At 35.7% G+C, this 21,312-nt stretch overlaps 1 protein-coding gene across 1 annotated transcript in view; it reads right to left on the bottom strand.

Annotated features, from left to right (window-relative positions):
- Nucleotides 1–16,112: 16,112 nt before the first annotated feature.
- Nucleotides 16,113–21,312, bottom strand: part of MALRD1 (MAM and LDL receptor class A domain containing 1) — a 695,880-nt gene continuing 690,680 nt past the window's right edge. Inside the window, exons 39-40 of the mRNA XM_032166926.2 lie at nt 20,111–20,186; nt 16,113–16,432 (exon numbers count right to left, since the gene is read on the bottom strand). Coding sequence (XP_032022817.1) covers nt 16,331–16,432; nt 20,111–20,186 — 178 coding nt within the window. The 3' untranslated portion in view covers nt 16,113–16,330. The remainder of the gene's footprint in view (nt 16,433–20,110; nt 20,187–21,312) is intronic.

Below are 21,312 nucleotides of genomic sequence, written 5' to 3'. Positions count from 1 at the left end.
AAAAGAACTAAACTGAAATTATGCAGATGAAAAATACAATAACTGAAATTTTAAAAAGATTACTCGAGGGTCTCAAAAGCAGATTCCAGCATGCAGAAGAAAGAAACAGTACATTTAAAGATCATACAATTTTCTAGTATGAGAAACAGAAAGAAAAATAAATGAAGGAAAATGAATGGACTTCAGAAATCTGTGGGAACTATGAAGTACACCAACAACCACTCATGGGAGGCCCAGAAGAAGGAGGAAAAGTAAAATGGCCAGAAAGAACATATGAAGAAATATGGGCAAATATTTCTCAAATTTGATTTCAAAAAACTATACACATGCAAGAATCTCAAGAAAAACTCTAGAAGAAAACAGTATAAATCTTCTTGACCTTTCAATTGGCAAGAGTTTCTTAGATATAACATCTAACACACAACCAAGGGCAAAACATAAAGAAATCATACATCATAAAAATAAAAACAAATTGTATATCAAAGGACATGATTAAGGAAGTGAAAAGACAACCCACAGAATGGCAGAAAGTGTTTGCAAATCATCTATCTGATAAGGGTCTAGTATCCACAATATATAAGGAACACTTACAACTCAACAATTTAAAAATAAGTCCATGAAAAATGGCCAAAGTATTTGAGTAGACAGTTTGTTTTTGGAGCTCCCAGCTAAACTGAGGTTCTAGTACTAGAGAAGCTAGCAACTCTCCCCTAACACAATACGAAGAAGAGCTAGATGTGGGTGTTTACTCTGTGCTTTTCATGGGATACTTCTTTTACCTGGCGGGTGATCTGAAGCCTTGTTGTCCAACCTGTGACTAGGGGTTTGTCTCTCACATGGGAAACCTGTTTATACTGGCAGATGCCCTTGTGCCTCTTCTGCAATGTGTCAAGTTTATGCTTCTCTGACTAAGGTTCTGGGGCTAGGAACCTGACCTCGTGTTCTCTTCCGGTGTCCCAGAGAAAGCTCAACCTGGAGCAACCCTTGGTCCTTTAGGTGGAAGGCACAAATTCAATACACCACCACAATAGGGAACAAGTTCAAAGGTTTTCACTTACAGATCCTGGTCAAGGAGGGCACAATGAGTCAGAAGGGTGGTCCTTTATCCCTGTATCATGTAGGTGGGAATGAAGAGTCAGGCAGAAAGAGAATGAGCTCATGAGAGTACATATGAGGAAATAGGGTGTGGATCACTTTAAGTTTGTGGGTAAATGCTTGAATAGTGCATTTAAAGGAAGTGGCAGGAAAGAGGGAATCCCAGTCTCCTAGACAGAAAAGGCAACCCTAAGTTTTCATCTCTGGCCACCAGCTTGAGTAATTTGAGTGTGGTCTAGACTGGACACTGTGTCAAGGATAAATGAGTCCTGCTTCTGGTGTGAGAAAGTTAAACTTGTATTGAAAATGGACACAGGTGCAACATAAAATTTTAAGAATTCATTACACAGTTCTCCAAAGAAGATATACAAATGGCTAACAAGCACATGAAAAGATTCCCAACATTATTAGTCATTAGAGAAATCCAACTTAAAACCACAAAATACCACTTTATCACCACTAAGGTGGCTACAATAAAAAATATGGATATTAACAAATCTTTGTAACAATATGGAGAAACTGGAAACCTCATGCATTGCTGGTAAGAATGTAAATGATGCAATCAATGTGGAAAATAGTTTGGTGATATCTGAAGAAGTTAAAAAATATAACCCAGTAATCTTACTCCTTGATATATACACAAGATAATTGAAACTATTTGCTCACACAAAAACTTACGCATGAATGTGCATAGCAGACCTATTCATAATAGCTGAAAAGTGGAAATAATCCATTTTATCAATTGATGAATGTACAAACAAAATGTGACATATCTATACCATATAAATATATCCATATATCTATATATTACTCAAAAATAAATAGTATTAAAGTACTAGAACATCCTACAACATTGATAATCTTGAAAACATTAGCTAAGTGAAAGAAGCCAGACATAGTTACATATTATATAATTTCCCTAATTTTCTGTGAATTCTGCAGAGAAGTAGATAATTTCGTCTATATTAAGTATCTAGAATAGGGAAATCTACAAAGACAGAAAGTGCATTACCGATTGTCAGGTAACGTGGGAAAGGGAGAATTGGGAATAAGGGCTCACAGATACGGAATTTGTTTTTGAGGTGATAGAAACATTCTGGGATTAGATTGTGGTAATAGATGCACAAGATGAGAATATATATAAAAATCACTGAATTTTATAATTTATATAGGGGTAATAAGGCTGTTGTTTTCTGTAAGTTCTTGGATGATGATTCATTTAGGCAGGAACCCTGTTAATGGGGGTAAACCTCCTAGAGATAGTAGAATTAGTGGAATTATAGGTGTCAACCACGCTCATTTGTTTCGGGCGTGAGATAGTGACAGGGCTGTGGTGCTTATACTCAGGTTGAGTGCTAGAAATGTGGTTGTTGTTAAGATAAGGTAAATAATCAGGTTTAGGGTGGTAATATTTGGGTTATAAATCAGTACTGCTATGATTCAGCCTATGTGAGTGATTGAGGAGTAGGCCAGGATTTTACACAGTTGTGTTTCGTTAAGTCCCCCTCAACTGCCCACCCTAATGGATAGGATTCTGATAGATAGGAGGATGTTCATGTTTGTTGATGGGAAAATTTGAAACATAATCGAGATAGGGGCTAGTTTTTGTCATATCAGGAGAAGTATACCAGACATTAGAGAGATTCCTTGGGTTACCTCTGAGACTCAGAAGTGAAAGGGGGCTATTCCTAGTTTTATTACTAGGGCCACTATTATTAAGAATGAGAATTGATTGATAGTGTTTATAACTGCTCATTGTCTGGAAGCCAGGTTATTGGGAGGGACGTCTATCATGAGAATTATAGATGTGCTTGCTTGTGTAAGGAAATATTTGGTGGCTGCTTCTGTAGAGCAGGGATTTATTTTTTAAATCAAGATTGGAGTAAGGCTAGTTTGTTTATTTCTAGGCCTGTTCAGGTGAGAAATCAGTGTGAGCCTAGCATTGTGATAAGAGTTCCTGTGAAAATAGTAAGAGAAATGCTAAGTTGAGCTAAGGGATTAATTAGTACGGGAAGGATGTAACCTCCATTTGTGAGGCATGGGCCCGATAGCTTATTTAGCTGATCTTGCTCTAGGACGTGGTGTAATAGGTAGCGCAGAGAATTTTGGATTCTCAGGGGTAGGTTCAATTCCTATAGAACCTAGGAATTATTTCAAATCCTAGAAATAAGAGGATTTTAACCTCTATTGTTTACTCTATCAAAGTAATTCTTTTGTCAGACATATTTCCTATGTTTGGGGTGGGATGCTGGAAATTAAGACAGGCATTGAGATACGTCATATACAAAAATGCTAGTGTAAGTGGTAGGTTTGTTAAGATGGCAGAGCCCAGCAATTGCATAAAACCTAAAACTTTATAATCAGAAGTTCAACTCCTCTTCTTAACAATATGCCTATAATTAACCTTCTCCTTATCCCCACTCTTACCGTTATAGCGTTCCTCGCACTCATCGAACGAACAATTTTAGGCTATATACAACCACACAAAGGACCCAACATTGTAGGTCCCTATCGCCTGCTTCAACCATTCATTGATGCAATAAAACTTTTCACCAAAAAACCTTTACCGCCCTCAATATCTACTATTACCCTTTATATTATTGCTTCAACCCTAGCCCTTTCTACCGCTCTCCTCTTACAAAGTCCCCTCCCCAAGGAGGTTGAATTATGCTCCAAGGTCACCGCAACCAAATTTTTTAATGCAAGGATAGTAGGCTAGGGCCTCTAGGCTTGTTTGAGTTTTTATTTGCATTAATGAATTAAAGCTCCATAGGGTGTTCTTGTCTTACTTGTTTATATCCGCCTCTTCATGGATAGGTCAATTTCACTGATTAAAAGTAAGAGACAGCTGAACCCTTGTGTGGCCATTCATACAAGTCCCTATTTAGGGAACAAGTGATTATGCTACCTTTGCACAGTCAGGATACCATGGCCATTGAACATATATCACTGGGCAGGCAGTGCCTTTAATACTGGTAATGTTAGAGGTGATGTTTTTGGTAAACAGGCAGGGTAAGATTTGCTGTATTCCTTTTACTTTTTGTAATCTTTCCTTAGAGCATGGCTGTGTTGGGTTAACAGTGTAAATAATAGGGTGCTTATTACATCGTTTATTAATATTAGGCTGTTAACTATCAGTGGGTTATTCCGGTCTGATGTAAGCTTACGCAATGGAGAATGTTTTCATGTTACTTGTATAATAGGCTAAATGGTAAATGTTATGGTATATGAATTATCTGAACTTAAAAAAATCAAAATACCTAGTTTCATGAATTGTTCACATAAATCATGGTTGTGTAATAGCCTGTAAGTCAAAAAGTAGATCATTGTCAAGATCTCCTTTTCATATTTTCTTTCGTAATTTCACCACCTAGACTTGCACACCTAAATACTGTATTCCTAATATATATGTTTTTGCATCTATCCTCTTTCCTGAACACTGTATTTGTGAGATTCAACACTGTTGCATGTACTGTAGTTTGTTCATTCTATTGTTCTATTTTATTACTATGCTATACTTAATGTATTATACACACACACAACTGACAGATACTTGGATTTTTTCCTATTTATCATAATGTGGTAATCATTATTCTTATATACGTCTCTCAATCCACATATGTATGCAATTTTGTGTACTGGTTGCACATTTTATTGGAGACATATATATATATAAATTCCTGGATTCACATATGTATGGCATTCCTGAAGGGGGTGAATGGTGGGTTATGAGGTAGCCATATGCTCAGCTTTAGAAGATAATGACACATTTACACTCTTAGCAGCAGGTATGAAAGTCTAGTTGCTTCATTTCCTAGGCATTGTCAACAGTTTGTTGGCAGCATCCTTGGTATTTGCCAGTTGTCTTAGTCAACTTGGGCTACTGTAACAAAACACCATAGTCTGGTGGCTTAGACAACAGAAACGTATTTCTTAGTTATGGAAGCTGGGACGTCTAAGATCAACATGCTAACAGGGTAGGTTTCATTTTGGAAACTCCTCTTGGCTTTAGGCAGCTGCCGTCTCATTGTGTGCTCACATGATCTATTTTTTTTGCATGCATGGCATAATGGAGAGCGAGACAGAGAAACAGAGAGAGACAGAGAAAGAGAGAGAAAGACAGAGGCAGGGAGAAAGAGAAAGAGAGAAAGAGACAGACAGGGACACAGAGAGAGGTTCCTCTGGGTCTCTCATAAGGCCACTAATCCCATCATGGTGGCCCCACTCTCATGACCTCAGCTAACATTAGTTACCTCACAAATGCCCCATTTCCAAATGCTATCACATTGGGGGTTAGGACTTAACACATGAATCTGGGAAGACACAGTCAGTCTATAACACTAGAATTAGTATTGTCAGTCTTCTTACATTTTAGCCATTCTGCTTGGCAAGTAGTGGTATATATGAACCTAGTATCTAGTGCTATCTAGTTGTACATTTAATTTGGATTTGCCAGATAATTTACAAGTTTGGGATGTATTCATATGATTATTTGCTCATTTTGTTTTGTGAATTTCATGTTCAAGTATCTTGCTAACTTTTCTGTTGCTTTTTTCTTCTGGATTTAGAGTTTAAAAAAAAATATGTTCTGGCCAGGCATGGTGGGTCATGCCTGTAATCCCAGCACTTTGAGAGTCCAAGGCAGGAGAATCACTTGAGACCAGGAGTTTGAGACCAGCCTGAACTACATACTGAAGTACTGTCCCTCCAAAAAAATAAACTAAAAAAATAAAAAGCACACACCAGTAGTTCCAGCTACTCTGGAGGCTGAGGCAGGAGGACTGTTTAAGCCAAGGAGATTGAGGCTGCAGTAAACCATGATTGCACCGTTGCACTCAAGCCTGGGTGACAGAGTAATAAAAATATATTCTTTGTATATGTATCTTATTAGTTTTATGTAGTTCACTCTTTTATATCTCTTAATGGCATCTTTTGTTGAACAGAAGTGTCTAAATTTAATATCATCCAATTTATTAATCTTCTATGGTTAATTTTGTGCTCATTTAAGAAATCTTCCTCTTATGGAGATAATAATCATATTTTTGTATATATTATATTCTAGGTCATTCTAGGAGATTTACTGTTGTGTCTTTCACATTTAGATGGACAGATGCTCCTCCACTTATGATGGGGTTACATCCTGATAAACACATTGCAAATTGAAAATATCATAAACCAAAAATGCATTCAACACATTCAACTTACCAAACTTCATAGCTAGGCCTAGTCTACTCTAGACATGCTCAGAACACTTACATTAGCCTACAGTTGGACAAAATCATGTAACAAAAAGCTTCTTTCATAATAAATTGTTGAATATTTCATGTAATTTATCGAACACCATACAGAAAGTGAAAAACAATGGTTGTGTGGGTACTCAAAGTACAGTTTCTACTGAATATTCCTTTCACAGAATTGTAAAGTCAAAAAATCCTAAAGGAAACCGTCATAAATTGGGGAACATTTGTTCAATAAAGCCCACCTGGAATTGATATTCACATAAAGTAGGTGGGGGATGTCAGGTTTCACTAATTTTTCTGCATGGAAACAAAGCTTTAGCCCGTCATTCAAAATGCCCTTTCTGCACTATTTTGCAGTGCCCCATTTGTTGGAAATCAGATATCCCTCTGTGTGGCTGTCTGTTTCTGGAATCTCTACTCTTTCTCTTTGGTTTGTCTATCTTTATAGATAGACAATATCACAGTGTGAATATTATGCTAACTTCATATATGATCTTCAATAAAGAATTCCTCACACCACATTCTTCAAGACTTTCTTGGCTAATTTTAGGTCACTGCATTTCCTTATAGATTTTAGAATCAGTTCCTCAGGACTTTAACATCTGGCAGAAATTTGGTAAGAATTTAATTGAATCTTTACAGATCAATTTGAAAAAAATACATTGTATATGTCTCCATTTATATGTCTTCTTTAATATCTCTCATTAACATTTTTAAGTTATATGTGTCTTTTGTAAAATTTATTCTAATGTATTTATTTTTAACTTATGATTTTACTTAATAATTTTATATTTGTTTCAAGATGTATAGAAATTCAATTAAACATTATATATTAATTGCATAACTAACAAACCTGCTAAAGTCAATAATTAATTTATTAATCTTGAGATTGTTCTAAACTTTCTGTGTAACCAATCATACCATCTGTAAATAATTACAGTATTGTTTTTCCTTTTCAGTTCTTGTACCTTATATTTCTTTTCCATGTCTTATTTTCTCACTAAGATACCCAGTGAGCAGTTAAAATATCTTGAAAGAAGTGGCAATAGTGGGTATACTTGGCTTATTCCTCATATCAAAGTGAAAGTTTTCAACATTTTACCATTAAATATAGCTGTGAGTTTTTTTTGCAAATGCCTTTTATCATATTAATAATGTTAACTTTCCTTAATTTCCTAGTTTTCTAAAAATTTTTATTATGAACAGATGTATTTTACCAAATGTTTTCTATGCACCTATTATAATTATCATGTACTTTTTTCTCATTCCTCTAATGTGTTGAGTTACACTGAGGTCTTAAGTTAAACCAAACTTGCATTCATGGAGTAACTATAAAAACAGATATATATATATATATATATATATATATATATATATATATATTTGGTTATTCACATATATATTTGGTTATTCACATATATCATATATTTATATTATATATATTTATTACTTCATATCATATATTACATAATATATATTATATGTACACAATGCTTCACATTTGTGTTTATATGTAACATTGGTCTAAAATTTTTCTTTCTTACAATGTCTTTGTCAGGGTTTGTATCAAAACTATGCTGTGCTCATGACATGTACTGGGAAGTAATACATCTTTTCCTATTCTTTGAAAGTACTTGTAGAAGTTGGTCAATTCTTAAATGTAATTAATTTAAATGTAATTAAATTAAATTAATTAAATGTGATTCTTTTTTTTTTTTGAGACAGAATCTTGCTCTGTCACTCAGGCTGGAGTGCAGTGGCATGATCTCAGTTCACTGCAAGCTCTGCCTCCCAGGTTCACGCCATTCTCCTACCTGAGCCTCCCAAGTAGCTGGGACTACAGGCACCCATCACCATGCCTGGCTAATTTTTTTGTGTTTTTAGTAGAGACAGGGTTTCACCATGTTAGCCAGGATGGTCTCGATCTCCTGACCTCATGATTCGCCCGTCTCAGCCTCCCAAAGTGCTGGGATTACAGGTGTAAGCTACTGCGCCCAGTCAAATGTGATTAATTCTTAAAAGTTGCTAGTGACAGATGAGGAATTAAAAGAAATTAAAGAATGTGTAAGCAAAAACTCAGTTGTATGTAAGAAAACCCAATACCCCCTGAAGAAGAGAAAGAGCTGGAGTCCTTTAAAATTAACTGCCTGTTTTTCTGTGGCTAGTGAGCCTTATCTCTCCCTTTCCCAGGCATTGTGAAGACCCTGTTTCTCTAGCTGTGCAGCTGCAAGGTCACTAGGCAGATAAACTCAAATCATAAAACATGTTGTTCCTTGAAAAGTAAGAAATGATGTAATGCATGTCTTAATTGAATAACTGTCTTTGTTTCTCACTTCTGTAATATGCTTCCCCCTGCACAGATCTCCCCCCACCCCACAAAATGCTTAAAAGGTAACTGGACTCTTTGTTCGGGGCTCAGTCCCTTGGATGTTAATCCGACTGGGTGGGTGCACCTAAATAATTAAATAATTCCTCCTCAACCCCTGGGTCTCTCTGATTCCTTAATTATGCCGCTGCAGTGAAACTTACGAACTTAGAGTTTGTTGAAGGAAGATTATTTAACATGAATCAATTACTTTGTTATAGGACTACTTAGCTCTCATATTTCTTACGTTTGTTTTAGAAGACTTACATTTTTCAGAAATTTATTTCCACTGAATTTTGATTATTTTTGTCATAAAGCTTTTCAATAAACAACATTTTACTTATCCTCTTAATGTTTGTAAGATCTGGGGTGATTATATCATTTTTATTTCTGACATTGGCTATTTGTGCACTGTCTTTTTTCTCTGATTTTTAAGTGTTTATTATTCATTTTGTAATTTGTTTCTGCCAGAGGTTTATCAATTTTTGTTTCATCAAGGATTTATCACTGTTTTCATAAAAGCAATATTTAGTTTTGTTTACCGACTTTATTTTATATGTGTTTCTATTTTATTAATTTCTTACCTTGTATGCTTGAAAAAACTCCAGTACTGATGAGAGAATAATTATGAGGCCGGCATCTAGAAGGCAGATGTCCTAGGAAGATAGATGGGCAATGGCCACGTTATACACATTGTTTGTTACTCAGCTGTCATCTCACTTCCTCACTGCCTTATCTTACTTCTTTCACTATAAAAATTATTTACAAAGATTTGTTGAACAAATTAACAGCAAGTCAAGTTTTGTCACAGTGACTAAATCTTTTCCTTAACCATTAGTTTATGGTTATTAATAGATTAAATATTTACTTAATAGTTTTAGTAAGAAACTGGATTAAAACACTAGATTTGTCATTGCCGATCTATTAGGATGGCATTTCTTTTATTGGCCCTAAATTATATTACATTGACTGCAGATAATTATGCTAATTTACTGAGCAGATTTCTCAGTAACAAAACTCTGGATAGATATTATAAAGTTTCAAGGAAGTTACCTCTAAAAAAGCCAGATCAGGCTTAAATAAATAAGCAAAAATTTAAATAATTAGAAAAACAAAAAATTCTTTATTATTGCTTCTCCATTCTAGAGAAGAAAACGTGCTTTTTAGAGCACTTTACTTTCCCAGAATGTTTAATGACATATATCACTGTGAATTTTTAAGTAGGTCCTTAAATATTATAATCATTTACTTTTTGTTCATGCATACTCAAATTGATTCACAGATACACAGTTCTTTAATTCAAGATATAGCTTGTACCTAGTTTCATTAAAATTTCACAAGTGGATACTTGTACAAAGTGGTGCCTTTCCACTTGTAATTAATTATTTAAAGAGTAGGTTCTTGAGTTTGATGATTACTTGCTTTAGGTACTAACCCTTGCGTTGGTTTTATAGACATATTAACAATGAAATGCAAAGCATTTTGCAAGTTGACACAAAGAAAAGCAGAATAACATTAAGAATTGCAAAGCTGTCATTGGTTTGACATTGAAATATACACTTAACATTTGATTTTTTTTAAAAGACCATTAGGGAAAAAAAAAGTCCAGTCTTTTTATATTTCATGATGAATTTTCCCTGGTTTTTAGTTATAGGAATGAAACTTAAGACTACTTACTACAAAAAACATTCCCCTGGATATAGTAATTGGTTTATTTAAATGCATACCCTTAAAAGCCAAACACAATGCAGTTAGTATTTCAAGGAGAACGTGAATTTTCAGTTCTTAGTGTGATAAATATGAAAAATGACTGAAGAACAGGAAGCTAAAAAGGGAAAAGCAAATTCTTACATAGTTTTTTCAATGTTCCATCTAAATATAAAAAGGAATATTCAAAGATGATATGGATATAATAGAATGACATAACACATTTATATTGTGAGAAAACATTAAAATGAACTTCATGTACATATGCTTTCAGCTCAATATCCTTTGTATTATTTTAAATTTATTATCATGTGAAAATTGGCTGTTTCTGGTTAAAATACACATACTGGGAAATAATCAGAGCACCAATTAGATTAATAAAGATTACTCTACTTTTTTTTTTTTTTTTTTTTTTTGAGACGGATTCTCGCTCTGTTACCCAGGCTGGAGTGCAGTGGCGCGATTGTGGCTCACTGCAAGCTCCGCCTCCCAGGTTCATGTCATTCTCCTGCCTCAGCCTGCCGAGTAGCTGGGACTACAGGTGCCCGCCACCACGCCTGGCGAATTTTTTTTTTGTATTTGTGGTAGAGATTGGGTTTCACTATGTTAGCCAGGATGGTCTTGATCTCCTGACCTTGTGATCTGCCCATCTCGGCCTCCCAAAGTGCTGGGATTACAAGCCTGAGCCACTGTGCCCGGCCTACTGTAGTATTTATGGTACATTATTTCAACATTGTTCTAAGCTAATGCTCACCAAAAGAACTTATTGGGATGATGACAATGTTCTCTAGTTGCCCAATATAGTAGCTACTGGCACATTTAGCTACTGAGCACTTGGAATGTAGCTAGTGCGTCTGAGGAACTATATTTTAGATTTTATTTAATTTTATTGACAGATGGAATCTAATTAAACTAAAGAGCTTCTGCACAGCAAAAGAAGCTATCAACAGAGTAAATAGACAACCTGCAAATGGAGAAAATTTTTATAAACTATGCATCTGACAAAGGTCTAATATTCAGAATCTATAAGGAACTTAAACAAATTTACAAGAGAAAAACAAACCCCATTAAAATGTAGGCGAAGGACATGAACAGACTATTCTCAAAAGAAGACATACATGCAGCCAACAAGCATATGAAAAAAAAGCTCAACATTGCTGATCATTAGACAGACGCACATCAAAACCACAATAAGATACTATCTCACAACACTCAGAATGGCCATTATCGAAAAGTCAAAAAATAACTGGAAAGATGTTGACGAGGTTGCAGAGAAAAAGGAATGCTTATGCACTCTTGATAGGAGTGTAAATCAATTCAACTATTGTGGAAAGCAGTGTTGTGATTCCTCAAAGAACTAAAAACAGAAAAACCATTTGACCCAGAAATCCCATTATGAGAGATATACCCAAAGGAATATAAATTGTTCTATTATGAAGACACATGCATGCATACGTTAATTGCAGCACTTTTCACAACAGCAAAGACATACAATCAACCTAAAGGCTTGCCAATGGTGGACTGGATAAAGAAAATGTGGTACATATACACCATAGAATAGTATGCAGCCCTAAAAAAGAATGAGATCATGTCCTTTACAGGAACATGGGTGGAGCTAGAAGCCATTAACCCTAGCAAACTAACATGGGAACAGAAAACAGAATATGCTTAAGGGTATGCATATTATCACTTATAAGTGGGAGCTAAATGATGAGAACACATAGTGGGGAACAACAGACACTGGGGCCTATTGAAGGATAGAGGATAGGGGGAGGGAGAGGATCAAGAAAAATAACTAATGGGTCCTAGGCTTAATACCTGGGTGACAAAATAATCTGTACAACAAACACCCATGACACAAGTTGACCTACATAACAACCCTGCACATGTACCCCCAAACACAAAAGTTTAAAAATATATACATAATTTTAATTAATTTAAATTTCAAATTAAATAGCCACATGTGGTTAGTTACTACAGTAGTATATGGTATGTTATTTACATTTACATGAGTTAAAATACATAAAATACTTAGAACAGTATTTGGCAGATAATCCATACTTACTTGTGTTTCTTGTTGCTATTGTTATATGATTTTATGCTTAAAGCATGTTTTGGAAAATAGGTTGTATAATTGTGGGCACTGTACACTGCTGGTTTTCCCTTCTTACACCTTTGCCTATTTTTACAATCACAATGGTGCAAATTTGGACTTATGCCAAAAAGTTTTCCAAAGAAAAATGATGGAGAGAACTAAATTCTTCATTTCTGAATCTCATATCAAATAAAGAAAACTGAACAGAGGCACTGAACCTATTTTACATATTGGATAAGGAAAATCAGTTTTATTCTTTTAGTTTCACAGAATTGCAATCTGTATTTATAACACCTTACTAACTACCTGCTTTAAGCAGTTTAGGGTGCATATAACTTGCACTTGCAGAAAAATTTAAATACCCCTAAGAGTACTCTCCTTTGGGTGTATACCCAGTAATGGGACTGCTGGGTCAAATGGTATTTCTGGTTCTAGACCTTTGAGGAATTGCCACAGTGTCTTCCGCTATGGTTGAACTAATTTGCACTCCCACGAACAGGGTAAAAGCATTCCTATTTCTCCACATCCTCTCCAGGATCTGCTGTTTCCTGAATTTTTAATGATCACCATTCCAACTGGCGTGAGATGGTATCTCATTGTGGTTTTAATTTGCATTTCTCTAATGACCAGTGATGATGAGCTTTTTTCCATATGTTTCTTGACTGCATAAATGTCTTCTTTTGAGAAGTGTCTGTTCATATCCTTTGCCTACTTTTTGATGGGGTTGTTTTTTTCTTGTAAATTTAAGTTCCTTGTAGATTCTGGATATTAGCCCTTTGTCAGATGGATAGATTGCAAAAATTTTCTCCCATTCTGTAGGTTGTCTGTTCACTCTGATGATAGTTTCTTTTGCTGTGCAGAAGGTCTTTAGTTTAATTAGATCCCATTTGTCAATTATGGCTTTTGTTGCCATTGCTTTTGGTGTTTTAGTCACGAAGAAGTCTTTGCCCATGCCTATGTCCTGAATGGTATTGCCTAGGTTTTCTTCTAGGGTTTTTATGGTTTTAGATCTAACATTTAAGTTTTTAATCCATCTTGAGTTAATTTTTGTATAAGGTGTAAGGAAGGGGTCCAGTTTCAGTTTTCTGCATATTACTAGCCCATTTTCCCAACAGCATTTATTAAATAGGGGATCCTTTCCCTATTGCTTGTTTCTGTCAGGTTTGTCAAAGATCAGATGGTTGTAGACGTGTGGCATTATTTCTGAGGCCTCTGCTCTGTTCCATTGGCCTATATGTCTGTTTTGATACAAGTACCATGCTGTTTTGGTTACGATAGCCTTGTAGCATAGTTTGAAGTCAGGTAGCATGATGCCTCTAGCTTTGTTCTTTTTGCCTAGGATTGTCTTGGCTATACAGGCTCTTTTTTGGTTCCATATGAAATTTAAAGTAGTATTTTTCTTATTCTGTGAAGAAAGTCAATGGTAGCTGGATGGGGATAGCATTTAATCTATAAATTACTTTGGGCAGTAAATCATTCTACTATAAAGACACATGCACACATATGTTTATTTACTATTCACAATAACAAAGACTTGGAACCAACCCAAATGCTCATAATTGATAGACTGGATAAAGAAAACGAGGCACATATACACCATGGAATACTATGCAGCCATAAAAATGAATGAGTTCATGTCCTTTGCAGGGACATGGATGAAGCTGGAAACCATCGTTCTCAGCAAACTAACACAGGAACAGAAAACCAAACACCATATGTTCTCACTGATAAGTGGATGTTGAACAATGAGAACACATGAGCACAGGGAGAGAACATCACACACCAGGGCCTGTTGCGGGGTGAGGGCTAGGGGAAGGAGAGCATTAGGGCAAATACTTAATGTAGATGAGTGGCTGATGGGTGCAGCAAATCAACCATGGCACATGTATACCTATGTAACAAACCTGCACGTTCTGCACATGTATCCCAGAACTTAAAGTAGAATTTAAAAAAAAAAAAACAAAAACAAAAGAGTACTCTCATTTCTGTTCTTTGTTGATTTTCTGTCACTAACCTGTATTTGGGGCTCCTTATATGTCATGAATTCTCTCAACATCCCTGTGAAGCAGGCCAGTTGAAGTTGTAGAATAATCTTTATTATCTTTTGTGTAAGGAATCGCATTTTCCTACATTTTTCATGTAGTAGCCTCAAGTTCTTTACTGAGACCATAGCTGAATTTTAATTCTATTCTTTTTAAAAGAATACTGTATGCTTAAGCAAAGATTCTGAATCTATGTGGATAACATTAGTAGTTTTAAGCTAAAACAAATGCAACTTTCAAAAGTGCATATGTCCCACAATGCCAACATTCAGACTGAGTCAAGGACAAGAACAACACTTGCTACTACTACTGACCTTTCCTTGTGTGAATACTTCTGAAATCAAAAACGTTGATGTCAATAGGAAACCAGCAATTAGAAAAAGATAATACAGAGGAAAGGAATAATGCATTCAAAAAATTAATTTAGATAAAATTTGAGATTAATTTACTGCAAGATTGATGAGAAATAATATTTCCCCGCCAGTCTGTACTTCTACAAAAGGCACTAATAGAATAATGAAACTTACATGGTGTACAACTGACTTTCTATTCGGCTTAGAAATGTCCCAGATTATTACGTGGTAGTGACTCCCGGCTTTTTCTCCTCTTCAACCCCTTCGGGGAAAAGGCTGGGCAGATTGCTAATCCATTCTATCTAAATCCACTGAAATGATCGCAGGCACATTACTAGAGAGAGGAACATTTCTTTCCTTTAGATGCTGATTGTTGCCTAATAGATAAAATCCCCTTCACCTTTCCTAACTTCAATTTCATTTAAGAACCTACCGTCATCTGCTTCACAAGGTGCTTCACAGATACTCTCAGCACCAGGGGGTATAAGCAAAGGGTTCCAGCCAATCACGGTGGCCTCATCGCCTTTGAAGCGATTGGCTTAGCCTGAGCTCCACGTTTATGCTGGCCAATAAGAAGAATGCTGTGGAGGGAAGTGCGTGGGGGAAGGGATTTTTTTGCTGGTAAAAAAATGAAAAGCAGAAAGAAATGGGCCTTTCTCTGCCTCTGAACTTTACTGCGAACACAATGATGCTGCAGATCATGGAGCACTCATCTAACCTGTAGGGGAGCTAGCCTGAGAGCACAGGCCGGGAAGTGAAACTCATCAACCGATGAGGTCCTTACTGGGGTCATGGAAGTGTTACAACGACCATCCTAAGAGGGGCTACATCTCCTAATTTCTTGGTTTGTGGGGTAATGATTGCCACATGATTCAAGACATTCGCTTGAGGAGTTTTCAGTTTCTTGTAGCTACAAGCTTCTTAACTCATACGTTTAGCATTATTTTTATGTCTATAGAAAAGTATTAAGTAATTATTTGAAAAAGGCAAGAATAGGAGGATAATTTATCACAAGTGCTGGAACAACTTATGATTATGTTGCCTTGGATTTCTTTGATTTGTCCATTTCTGCCCGTGTGTATACCAAGTCAGTTCACCTGTGTTTCTAAGCTATACGGCAAATACATAGCATTTTAAAACTTCTTTATATTCAGAATCTGAAACAAATTGATTCATGATTTTAAAAAAAGATAAAATCAAAGAAAGACAAGAAACTTGATTAAGTAGAAATTTTATTAAAATATTCAGATGTTCAGTGAAGATAAGGTACTGATTCTGATTCCATATAAACATTCTCTATATTCTGTAAGAAAATTCATTCATAAATGTTATAATTACACTGGCATTTACAATCCTTTCTCTTTTTACCATTGTAGAAGATGAGTTTCTATCAAATTGTGGAGACTTCAATTTTCTAGAAACTACACGTTGGATCAGACTTGGTCTCGATGCTGCTGTTTAAGATGACGTGACAGGGTCTCCACGCTTCCTGGTGTTGTGCCATATAATGGGTTTGAGAAGGAATAGACAGAACTCTGACGAAGAAAAACACATTTGAAAGGGTGGAATTTTAGGCAATAAAATAAGAAACCTCTTTAAAGATCACGCAGAATGCAGCAAACGTCCTAATGGATTTTCACTGGAGTAATAACTAGAATATCCCTGACTCTTCTTCCAGCACCTACAGCCAACACTGCTTGAGTTTCTGACACAAGCCTAGATTGCACGTATCCTGGGGTCCTCAGGACTTAGGCACCACTGCCTCACCTCTGGTGGGGTGGGGAAATGCAGTGACCAATATTTTGACTACTTCTTTCTCTGGTGCTGGTTTCACTAAGCCTTCTGTATTGAATATAGTTAGGTTAGACAAAACAAAGCAAAACCAATGGCTTTAAGTAAATAAAGGCATTTTATATAAGTTTAAATGCCATTTCATTTAAGTTTCCTGTAAACTATAATTATATAGTTTACAGGAAAATCTAAAATGTGTGAAATTCTATAGGACAAGCAATCTGGCTTCTTCAACAAATAATGTGCAAGAAAAAAAAATAAGAGAGAATGGAACCTAGAGATGAAAAGAGATTTAAGAGACATATCTACCCATTTGGATGCATGTACCTTCTAAAATTTCTGATTTTTAAAATATAGCAACAACAAAACCCCAACAGAAAACCTTTTAGGTTTTAATGAGACAATTGGGGTAGGTTGAACACTGAATGTTTGATGGCCTCAAGACATTCTTGTTAAATGTTTAGGTATGATCCTGCAGTTATATTTGTAAAAGTTCTTGTCCTTTAAAAACACAACTGAAGTCTTTACAGTTGAAATTAAATGATATTTGAGATTTGTTTGGAAACCTTCTGGAGGGTGAGGAAATGGAGGGCAGTAGAGGTGAAACAACAATGACCATGGGTTGATAGTCCTTGAAGCTGGCTGATCGGCACGTGGCAGTTGCTTACAATGGATATTGCCATGAATATTGGCATGAATTGCCAACGGATGTTGCCATGAATATTCTCTCCATTTCTGTATCAGAATGTGAGAGTTTTCTCCAATAATTTAAAACATAGTTTGAAAGATAGACTTAAAGAAGTCTATCTTTCTCATGATGGGGAAAGTAGACCTGGTTTAATTAACACAAAGTCATTTGTTTCTGAAACAACAGAAATCAAAATAGCCACAAAGGTCAGGAGATATGCCAGGATTTCTTCTTTAGCCATTCATAATGAAAGGAAAACAGAAAATGAAAAAGGAATTTTTCTTTTATTGAAATAGAAAATAAACACAAATCACTTCTGAGGTGCTCTCAAGCCATCCATTATGCCACCACACTCACACACAGTGGAAACCATCTTGAAAACAGGTTGAAAGGTGGGTCTTTGATGGAGGCCCCTTCCTGTACTTGCTGAGAAGTACAAATCTGAATGCAACAGAACCCATCTCAGTAGAAAGTAAAGAATCCATAACACGTACCAACCCACTTTTTAGTTACTACAAGTTTATGAGGCACTAATACAAAAAATATAAAATTTAAAAGATCTCACTTTAATTCCTTATCTCATGTGTATCTTTCAGACAGTAAAAGTTAAACTAAGCTGAGATAAAAAAATATTAAATGTTCTTGCCAGGTACAGTGGCTTACGCCTGTAATCCCAGCACTTTGGGAGGCCAAGGAAGGTGGATCACCTAAGGTCAGGAGTTCGAGATCAGCCTGGCCAACATGGTGAAACCCTGTCTCTACTAAAAATACAAAAATTAGCTGGGTGTGGTGGCAGGCACCTCTAATCCCAGCTACTCAGGAGGCTGAGGCAGGAGAATCACTTGAACCCAGGAGGTGGAGGTTGCAGTGAGTCGAGATCACGCCATTGCACTCCAGACTGGATGACAAGAGTGAAACTCTGTCTCAAAAAATAAATAAATAATAGATTTTCTTTTTCTAGTAAAAATGAAAATATATTTATATTACACCATCCTATTTTGTCAAAAAGATATGTTACATTTGTTTTCTTAAATGTGTATGTGTTTTTTTATCCATGAAGCAGGTCTACCTTTTCATTTTTACTCTGTCTTGATTTACTTGTCAAATCATCTAAATTCATTTTCTCTGTGCTTTAGGAAATCATTTACTTGCTGTTTTCATTCCTACCAAAACAATACTAAAAGTGTGTATCATATCGTTATTGATTAAAACACAAAAATAAAAAAGTCAAGTGTTTTGTCAGGCTTCAGCCACAGCACTCAAGGCTCTTAAACTACTAGAAACCACCTGACCTGATACCTCGCTACTCATTTTCATAACCAGGAACAAGATAAAAAACTATGACCTATTTTCATAAAGAAAGAGAATAATTAAAACTTTAGCTTTCTATAATACTCATTTTATAAGGAGTGAATTTTATACAGCTCTAAACTCAGATGTAATAAAACTTTTACCGTTCAGAAGTGGTGTGTCATAACTAAACTTACTTTATATCCAGATGAATTCTCATAACACTTACTTAAGAAAGGAATGGGAAAATAAAAAGAAAGGAATGAGATATTGATCAAAGACTGCAAAGTTTTTGTGCAAGATGAATAAATTCTGGGGATCTAATGTATAGCATGTGACTATAATACTGTGTGATATACTCAAAATTTGCTAAGAGAGATCCTAAATGTTTTCAGCACATACACACACACACACACACACACACACACACAAAGTTAACTATGTGAGGTGACAGATATTTTAAATAGTTATATTGTAGTAATCACTTCACAATGTATACCTATAATAGAATATAATGTATACCTTAAACATATAAAAGTTTTATTTGTCAACTATACCTAAAAATGACTTCAATTAAAAAAATCTAAAAAAGGAACAAGAAAGGTTTTCCTTGCCATTTTCTCCCTGCTTATAAAAATAAGGGGTAGAAGCAGGGCGCGGTGGCTCACACTTGTAATCCCAGCACTTTGGGAGGCTGAGGCGGGTGGATCACGAGATCAGGAGATCGAGACCACGGTGAAACCCTGTCTCTACTAAAAATACAAAAAAATTAGCCGGGCGTGGTGGCGGGTGCCTGTAGTCCCAGCTACTCGGAGAGGCTGAGGCAGGAGAATGATGTGAACCCAGGAGGCGGAGCTTGCAGTGAGCCGAGATCGCGCCACTGCACTCCAACCTGGGCGACAGAGCGAAACTCCGTCTCAAAAAAAAAAAAAAAAAAAAATAAGGGGTAGCCCCAAAAAGGGCCAAGGAAGATGTAATACATTCTCATTTCTTTTTTCTCTTCTAAGTTATCAGGTAATGGCCCTTAGTAGTCACCCTAAATTTAAACAGAACATAGAATGCTATCCTCTCTTTTGTTTTTGAAAATAAAATATGAAAGACATTCAATGAATAGTTACTGTAAGTAGCTGACTAATACCCTGTGGGTTAAACTGATATTTTCCAGATTTGTCAGCTCTTTTTGAGTATAAACAGTGACCACAATACCATTTAACAGTGAACTGATCTTACAAGCAGACTGAAACTGTCCTGAAATGGACAATTCTCACAGCGTATTTATACAGACAGAAACTCCTTTCTACCCCCAATTGAAATAACTCCACTAAAACACTTCTTTTAGTTATGATGTAGAAACCTGTTCAAGCAACACTGGTTCAGTGTGTGTGTGTGTGTGTGTGTGTGTGTGCATTTGTGTGAAATGATACAGTTCACCCTTGCCACTTACCTCTGTTTTCTCTGGGTTGCTCAAGTTCCCGTAAACTGGATTGACAAAAGCACAGTTACCACTTCCCTCGGTTTTCCTTAAAAGCACACAGGGCCATCAAAAATAAAAAAGTATTGACATTTACCATAGTACATTTTCAGGTTATTGTTTGTTAGAAACTTTTGAGAGACACGTTGTCTAGCCAGCACACTTATTTTCATGAATGTATTACCATAAGTAAAGTTTGTTTTTTATTTTTTGCAGGACTTCAAGGCGACTACATTCATGAAAGCAAATGTAATTTGAACTCTGAGTGTTTAGATCCAAATAAACCCAGGCAAATAAAAGAAACGGCAAAAGTTAGTCTTAATGTTGATTTCTTAAAATACTACTCAGTGCAAAGTGTCCAACATTAGAAAGAACAATGTAATATGAAGCTGTACTAGTGATAAAGGCCATCTTGAAGTCCTTGACACTGCAAAGTGCCAAACCACGACATCCTGAAGACTGTTTTCCATGACAGTATCTGTCATAAAGATCTGTAGCACATGAGTCATAGTATTTAACATTTTAATCAGCAAATTTAAATACAAGTGTTTTGAAAAGTTCTTTGGGCAGTGTTTCATGAAAATCAAAAACAGCAAGCCCTTGGTAATATCGCATATTGGATTAGATGTGCATAATTCACTATAATTAACTGGGCTCCATATGATTATTTTCCTTTTATGCTTTACTTGAGAATTAATAGACTTATTAGAAGACACGCAGCCCTGGACTACTTGGTGACAACTGATGAAGAAAAAATGTCCATCATAGGAACAAAAAAAAGTAACCAAAAACTAAATACACACACACACACACATACAAAAGGATCCTATACATACATGTGTACACACACACACACACACACACACACACAATGGAGAATGGAAGCCCAATTACAGGATGATTGTTTTAAGAGCTTAATGACAAGAGTAACAAATATATAATGTATGATAATTGTATAATACAATGTATAATGTATATATAATGTATATTTTTTGCCTAATCAGGATATAGTGAAAATTAATGTTTGTCAATAATATAATTCTAAATCCCAAAATAAAATGTAGCAAAAAGGAGGCTCTTACTGATTTGATTTCTGAAAACAAGCTGCCGTAGGCATAATATTGCCTATTGTCATCTGCCAAACCACATGGTCCTTTTCAAAGAAACTGCAGCAT

This window comes from Hylobates moloch, unplaced genomic scaffold, assembly GCF_009828535.3.
Source record: "Hylobates moloch isolate HMO894 unplaced genomic scaffold, HMol_V3 SCAFFOLD_2, whole genome shotgun sequence".
Taxonomy (NCBI): Eukaryota; Metazoa; Chordata; class Mammalia; order Primates; family Hylobatidae; genus Hylobates; species Hylobates moloch.
The sequence above is the reverse complement of the archived record's forward strand: the minus strand, read 5'-3'. Positions and strand labels throughout refer to the sequence as shown.